The sequence below is a fragment of the Asparagus officinalis genome, chromosome 3 (assembly GCF_001876935.1).
Source record: "Asparagus officinalis chromosome 3, Aspof.V1, whole genome shotgun sequence".
NCBI lineage: Eukaryota > Viridiplantae > Streptophyta > Magnoliopsida > Asparagales > Asparagaceae > Asparagus > Asparagus officinalis.
Window position 1 is genome coordinate 24357754 of NC_033796.1, and position 8621 is coordinate 24366374.

Genomic DNA, 8621 nt, shown 5'->3' on the forward strand with positions numbered 1-8621 from the left:
TCAATAATTATAAAATATTATATAATAGTAATATATTTAAAAATAAAACAATAATGTAATAATAATATTATAGTAATATATTGTATAGTAAATGTAATATAATATATAAAATATCAATACACTATATAGTACAGAATATAATATAATACATAGTAAAATAAATTTTAATACTAAAATAATTTATTGCTAAAAAATATTAAGATAAAAATAATATATTCATAATATAATAATATTTATTTATGTCATAAATTATTAATATATTATTAGTAAGTTCTAACATATTAAAAACTATAATATATTGTAATATGTTAATTTATTAATAATATACTCGTAATAACATAGATTATCATTTTAATAATATAATATTATATTAATAACAGTATAATATTATATTAATTATAATTTATACTATTTTTAAAATATTATATAATTCATGACAATAACAATTTGATATACCAAAATAATTTAATATATTATTATTTGAAAATAATATGTAATAATTGTAATATAATATAACACATTAAAGTACAATATTATATTATAATACATTATACAATGTTATATTATATTATATTTAATATTTGTTATTGATGACTAAGATCACACAGTCAATCGTATTCAGAAGAGGATAGATCGGTTCCTCCGGAGACCTCGCTAGGACGAGGTAGAGGAGATTGATGAAGGGGTCGCCTCCTTCTCCGACTTTATGCATGGTTCTTGAATTGGATGCTGAAGTTCATGCTGCACAAACAAGAAGAACCCGTGAGAGGGCGGGGACCGGTTCCCCCGTGGTTCCTCCGACAGTCAAATTAGTGAAATTTGAGTGGGGAAGGAGAAGGTCCGGGAAAGAACTCATGTAGTTTTGAGGGGTTACATTGCCCAAACTCTTGAGAGTCAGCCCCCATCTAAGTAAGGGTCATACATGTATATATACAGGGTGTTGTGCGCGGCGGAAGCTTCGAGGCGACACGAACAATAACTCGAGATAAATCACAACTAATAAGCAAATCACAATCACAGCAAGAACACCGAGTTTAACGTGGTTCGGCAAGTTGTCTACGTCCACGGGGCAAGGAGAGGGGAGTTCTCACTATTAGAAATCAAGAGAATACAAATAGAGTTACAAATCTCACCGATCAAACCCTAAAACAAACCTCTAGATCTCTCATAAATCTCCCACAATTGGATGCAGCAATCCTCTCCAAAAGACTGCTCAAAATCGTCCTTGCTTAATCCTAATTAATCAGGTTTAGGGTTATATATCAACTCAGAAACAAACCGGGTTAAAAACCAAGGCCTAGCCCAAAATTAGACTGCGGTCGACCGCACGAAGCTCGCGGTCGACCGAACACCCCCGACAGAGAACCAAAATCCAACAGTCAAACTCGCGGTCGACCGTAGCGGTCGACTGAACTGATTTCCTGAGAGATAATCGCCTACAGGTCCTCGCGATCGACCGTCACGGTCGACCGCCTTCAACTCCGATCCCTAGTGGCCTTTGTGCACGTTCGCGGTCAACCGCCAGTCTGCCTGGCTGATTCTTCTGCTGTTTTCCTTCACTCTCTCACCATTTCTTCAATTCTCCACCTCGGTGAATGTTTCTACCAAAACTGAGCCGACACAAAATCATCCAATAGTCCCTCAACAAGTCTGGGAACCAAACTAGAGCTGAAACGTAATCTCCCCCCATCTGAATCAATAGATCAAACCGGCTGCATCTGATAGACTGCCTACGTATCCTCTTGCCCAAGGAATCAAGTCAAACGTAGTTCACCCAAATGACCTCTAAAGGCCTCAATCCACTAGAAGATTTCGCAACCCTTCTCCAACATCACGATCAAGTCTACGACTGATAGCACCTCCAATGGCCCCAAACTAAAACAATCCAAACATCTCCACCTGAGATGAACCAATGGCCATATCCAGATTCCATGTATAAGCTACACTCGAATCGATCAACCTATCATCTGCATCCGAATCAACATGATTCCCAATCTGTGTCACATCAGCTAGAATCTCAAATGATGCAGTATGTTCTGAAGTATGTGGAGTAAACTCCACCCAACGTGGAGTAGCATCACCCTCCACCTGCTGCGATGTCCTAACGATCTGATCAATACTCTCCACCTGTCGAGAGTCAAACGTGACATACCTGCTCAGAACAAAGTCAGAAGCCAATACTTGATAATTAAACACGCCTCTGACTCTCAAATGTGCTATCGGATCAAATCTCACATCCACAATGTGACCAAGTGCTGGGTAGCCAAACATCCGACGCAACCCAAAATTTGAAGCAGCTCCATCAGATCTCATATCTCTACATGCAGCAGTCGGCAACCTATACATAAGATGACCCAAACATGTCGTATCCCGCACACTAATGCCAATGCTCGACATCAAACGCCGATCATCCTCCAGCAAGGAACAGCTCCCCAAATCTGCCATCTCGCCTCGTCGCCTCAAAGTTTTCACACCAATGCAGTGTCTCTTATTACCGTGAGCTCGGCACAAACGCAAGAAAGAACCCCTACTATAATCAGAACGTCGGGTTACCTTTCTACCAACACATTTCCTCCATCTGTTGTGAGCTTCTAGGACTCCACACCAACAGGACTTGGTTGCAACCCACCAATGCCTAGAGCAATCCCTAACTGCGGAAACCACATACGTATTACCTCCTAATGACACTCCCTTGGAAGGCCCCCGAATGCCTGAATGAACACCCCTCAGAAGACCCCTCGAATGATAGATAGAAGTACTAAACTCCACCTCGGTCTTTTCGCTCATACCAATGGGTTCACAAGACTTCAAACTTCAGGTCAAAGCACTCCTAAACAACCTATACACGGCATTACCAATCAAATAACCCAGCATCAAACAACACCAGAGTCTAGCCGAATCTGATGAAGTCGTCAGCTCCCTATCAATCGTCGTGCTTCCGAGCAAATAATACAAATTGCTCCTTCTGACGTCCTTCATCACAATCATGGATCCCAATGTGACCTTTAAGCGTGCATCCACCAAGGTCATCCTATAGCCTGCTGCCTCCAAAGCTCCAAGTAAAATGATGTTATTCTTCAACTGCGGAACGAACCTCACATCATCCAACTCTCGCATCATCCCGTCACTCATACTAATTCGAACAGTACCAATACCACCAATAGAGTATGCATGTCCATTACCCATGAGCACAACATCCTCTCTTTCCAACTTCTTAAAGCTGGAGAACCAATCCCTCCTAGGGCAAACGTTATAAAAAGCACCCGAATCCAACATCCACTTCGTAGAGTCGGCATCACAAACTGACGGTAGTGCGGATAACTAATAGCCTGAAGAATCCGAATCGTTGCCACTAGACTTGACAACATTTACCTCTGAAGCTTGTACAACTTTCTCCTTATTCTTCCCGGCTCGATCTATCTTTGGGCATTTAGCTTTCCAATGTCCATCCTCTTTATAAAAAGCACACTGATTCCTACGAATCCCATGATGTGCACCTCTAGACTATGATCTCCTGCTTCGGTTTGAACCACGGCCGTGAACTACTAATGCATCTCCCGATGCCTTCTCAGAGGGTTCATCGACACTCTTCCTCAACTCATAATTTACCAACGCTGAGATCACCTCCTTGTAACTAATAGTAGTTCTTCCATTAATCATAGTCAGGACAAAAGTATCATAATCATCATCGGGCAACGAATACAAAAGTAGCATTGCCTTGTTTTCCTCCTCAACCATGATATCCACATTGGTCATGTCTGAAAGTAGCTTCGTGAAGTTGTTAACATGCTCCCTGATGGAAACTCCTCTCTTCATCTTGAACTAGTAAAACCTCTTCTTCAAGTGAAGCCGATTCTCAATGCTCTTAGTAAGATACTTTTCATTGAGTGTTTCCCACATTTTCTTCGCTGACGTCTCGTTCATCACATCATAAATAAGATCCGACGTCAAGCATGACCGAATAACTCCACACACCCTACTATTCATCTTCTTCCAAACATTTTCTTTCATATCAGTAGGTTTCTCTTGCAACTCAAGAGTCAACTCCAAATTCTGTGCATCCAAGGCGTCCATCACCTGACACCTCCACAATCCAAAATTGATCTTGTCGTCGAACTTTGGAACATCAATCTTCATGTTATTGATGCTCAAACTATGTATCGTCTTCGTAAGAGACGAACCTGATGTGCTTGCTTCTCCCATGTTGCCGATCTAACTCTTCAGATAGGAATCTTCACCAAATCCTTCGAACAAGCCTGAAGCTCTGATACCAATTGTTGTGCGCAACGAAAGCTTCGAGGCGACACGAACAATAACTCGAGATAAATCACAACCAATAAGCAAATCATAATCACAGCAAGAACACCGAGTTTAACGTGGTTCGGCAAGTTGCTTACGTCCACGGGGCAAGGAGAGGAGAGTTCTCACTATTAGAAATCAAGAGAATACAAATAGAGTTACAAATCTCACCGATCAAACCCTAAAATAAAGCTCTAGATCTCTCACACATTTTCCACAATTGGATACAACAATCCTCTCCAAAAGACTGCTCAAAATCCTCCATATATCAACCCAGAAACGAACCGGGTCAAAAACCAAGGCCCAGCCCAAAATCAGACTGCGATCGACTACGACGGTCGACAGCGCAGGTCTCGCGGTCGACCGCACGAAGCTCGCGGTCGACCGAACACCCCCGAAAGAGAACCAAAATCCTACAGTCAAACTCGCGGTCGACCGTGACGGTCGACCGAACTGATTTCCTGAGAGATAATCACCTACAGGGTCCCCGCGATCGACCGCCATGGTCGACCGCCTTCAGCTCCAATTCCTAGTGGCCTTTGTGCACGTTCGCGGTCGACTGCCAGTCTGCCTGGCTGATTCTTCTGCTGTTTTCCTGCACTCTCTCGCCATTTCTTCACAGGAGCAGATGGACAGGTTGGTCCTGTTTTGCTATGCACAGGAGGGTGGTGGCAAGATATGGGCTGGACATTAAGTCAGCCCTTTGCTTTACAGGTGTCGGCTGGCAACTAGGTGATAAGTTACTTTGGCATGGGAGATGAGCTCTCCGTATTTTTCGGGAAGTGATTGAGAGTGTGGCAGAAGGTACGTGGGCAGGCTAATAAGTCATGAAGACCTTCATGCTAAAATCAAGATAAGGCTTGTCCTAGGTGGACTAGAATGCAGACATGTGCTCAGGGGAAGAGACTTGAAGCCGATGTTATTCCTCAATCTAGTCGATAGGGAATGTTCATCAAGTCATCTTTGTGAGTCCCCGGGTAAGTAGACAAGTGTCCTTAGTGGGTTGTCTTCGACATGGGGGTCGACTCATCCCGCCTTTTGAGTCGACATGAGTGACATGGGTTCGACGAGTCGGCGGAGTTGGGACCTTTGTTGGGCTTTGAGTGCCAAGTTGGTTAGGTCCAGTTTGACAGAGCTAAGACTATCATTTTGTAAATATATGTATCTTGGGTGATTGTGCACCATAACATTTATAATACTATAACAATGTAAACTAAATATTACACCATCTTAGTTCTTAAATATTTTATTATAATTAATATATAATATATAAAAATAATAAGTTGATATACCAAAATAATTAAATATATTATTATTAAAAAATAATATGTAATAATTGTAATATCCTATAACACATTAAAGTACAATATAATATTATAATACCGTTGATACCCGTGAACAAACAGTCGATGGGGGGTGCAGAGTTGCTGGATCGTCGAGAGGGATGGTGGGCTGCTTTCCGTGAACAAACAGTCGATGGGGGGTGCAGAGTTGCTGGATCGTCGAGAGGGATGGTGGGCTGCTTTCCTTCTTCGACTTTATGCCTGGTTCTTAGAACTCGGGGTGGGCGGATCACCTGCACACACAAGAATCATGGGAGTAGGTGGCTTGTTTCCCTCGTGGTACCTCCGACGATCAAGTCAGCTGGTGGACTTGGGTTCAATAATAGAGGAATAGTATCTCCTTCTAATATGTGACTAGAGAATTTTTTAGGTAGTGAGGGAGAGATCGAACCTCTCTTCAGGATGAATAGCGTCTGTATTTATATAGGATGCCAATGGCAGAACATGTATTTAGTGAGGAGACAGCTCATGATGATGGCGAGGGGTAAGCTGGAGGTTGAGTCATCCTCTGCCCTATTCGTATCGATTGATGAGTGATGACGGTTCACTTCAGCGACATGGGGAATCAGCGGCCGTTGAGGCTGTTGTTCAGGAGGTTGATGTTGGAGTCACTTCTCGTGGCGTGAGGGATCAGCAGCCGTTGAGGCTGCCTGCGAGTAACGTGGAGTCGTAATGATGACCATAAATAATAAAATAATGTTGGGAAGTAACGTTCTGAGTCGCCTTCAGGGAAAGTGTCGGTCGGTTGTTGAGCAGCAATCTCTCGACCGACTGAGTCCGTCTTTCGAGTTGTCTTTGGAGAGTGACGCCGGCTCACTGGGTTTATTTTCGGAATAGCATATTTGTAAGTAACAGAGAACATCCCATAACAAATACATTATACAATATTATATTGTGTTATATTTAATATTTATTAATACTATACTAATGTAAGTTAAATATTACAACATCTTAATTATTATAAATTTTATTATATAAATATATAATATATTAATAATATGTTTAATACTAATGTTGTAATTAATCAAACTAGTATAGTTAAAAATACTCATGATATTTTGAAAACACTTTAAGAAAAAAAATAATGCTATAGTATTTTTAATAAAAAAACATCGTAACATCCAAACTAAACCTAAAATAAACTGATTCACTTCTACATTAGTTTTTAACGATCAACGAAACGATCTAAAGATAAACTGGATTCAAACCTGATCGTGGAGTTTGCCCCCCGCACCCAAAGGATCCAATCTAGAAATCCCAAATTGGCTTCCCACTGAGTCATCTGTCGTCGACTCGTCCTTCCATGTGATGGAGACAAACAAAATCTACTTTTGGAAATTTCGAGAATCCTTCTCTTTTAATCTAGTCTAGGTTCACTCCCTTTACCGTACATCTGCACACTGAAGCCTCGCTGAGCCGTCCTCAAACTGTTAGAAAACTGGAGTACAAATAACAATTCTCTCCCTCCAGCGATAAAAATCAGCTTTCTCTTCACCCAAAAACACTAACATAAGTGGGTCCCAATACACAGAGAGAGTGAAAGTGGGTGTGGCGGATTTTAGAGTCAGCCATTTGAAGCTCGGGTTCGTCGCCGGTGGGCCACGCTCTTCTGCCTTCCGATTTGACCCTCCAATTTGACTGCGACTTCGAGTCCGTAGATTCACCGGATATTCGACCGCAATTCAAATCCAGACATAATCCGCCCGCCTGTAGCTCACCAGTCGCCACCTAACCCGGGAAACCAACCGACTACAGCCGGTCACCACCCGTTTGAAATTCAAGAGCCCCACTGCATTTTGGCGTGAATTCCAATTAAATTTGGTCCCCATCAACGATTTCTTTACCCACTCTTTAATTGCTGCTCAGCAGGCGTTTGAGCTGACTCTTCTTCGTCTCCCCGTAACGAATAGAGAGCCTAAATCTCTAGATCGTCCTTTTTATTGATCCCCAATTATTTCAACGTTCATATATTTGAGCTTCTCATGCGTTGGAAATTTTTATATGAAGCTCAAACAAATCAACATGAACAACCTCAACCTGAATCTCACAGTGGAGACTGAAGACTCCTTCTCCAGTCTACTAGAACTCGCAGCTGAGAACGATGTCGACAAATTCAAGATCTTCATCGATCGCGATCCGTCGGCGATCGACGAGATCGGGATGTGGTACGGTCGCAGAGATGGATCGAAGAAAATGGTCCTAGTCTTCGAGGCCCAGAACTCCGCTGATGGTAGCCGCGGCCTACGGCAGCCTCGAGGTTCTGGAGCTCATCCTCTCGACCCCGATCTGCGACGTCACCGCCGCGTCGGCGCCGAGCGGACCACGGCTCTTCACTGCGCCGCCGCGGGCGGGTCCGCGAAGGCTGGCGGACGCCGTCAAGATCTTGGTCTCCGGCGGTGCTGATGTCAGCTTGGCGGACGCCAGCGGCCGGAGACCGGCCGATGTTATTGTGGTCTCTCCGAACATGGCTGCTTTGACGTGCTGGAGGAATTGCTCGGTGCTCATCGAAGCCCCCTCCGTGTGTCGACGTCTTCGTTCTCGAGCTCCCCTCCGCTCTCCGAAGACGCCGACGGCGACAACTCATCGCCGTCCTCCGAATCAGTCTCATCCCCGACCGAGACAAAAGAACCCAACTTCGCCGACAGAAAAGAATACCCGATCGATCCGTCGCTGCCAGACATCAAGAACAGCATCTACGCTAGCGACGAGTTCCGAATGTTCTCCTTCAAGATCCGGCCGTGCTCGCGCGCCTACTCCCACGACTGGACCGAGTGCCCCTTCGTCCACCCGGGCGAGAACGCTCGCCGACGGGACCCGAGAAAATTCCACTACAGCTGCGTTCCGTGCCCTGACTTTCGAAAGGGCGCGTGCCGGCGAGGCGATTTATGCGAGTACGCGCACGGCGTGTTCGAGTGCTGGCTTCATCCGGCGCAGTATCGGACGAGGCTGTGTAAGGACGGAACGGGCTGCGCTCGGAGG

At 43.9% G+C, this 8621-nt stretch overlaps 1 protein-coding gene across 1 annotated transcript in view; it reads left to right on the forward strand.

Moving 5' to 3' along the window:
- LOC109833441 (zinc finger CCCH domain-containing protein 24-like) overlaps nucleotides 7455-8621 on the forward strand; it is a 2419-nt gene continuing 1252 nt past the window's right edge. Inside the window, 5 exon segments of the mRNA XM_020401108.1 lie at nucleotides 7455-7844; nucleotides 7846-7945; nucleotides 7948-8006; nucleotides 8008-8116; nucleotides 8119-8619. Coding sequence (XP_020256697.1) covers nucleotides 7644-7844; nucleotides 7846-7945; nucleotides 7948-8006; nucleotides 8008-8116; nucleotides 8119-8619 — 970 coding nt within the window. The 5' untranslated portion in view covers nucleotides 7455-7643.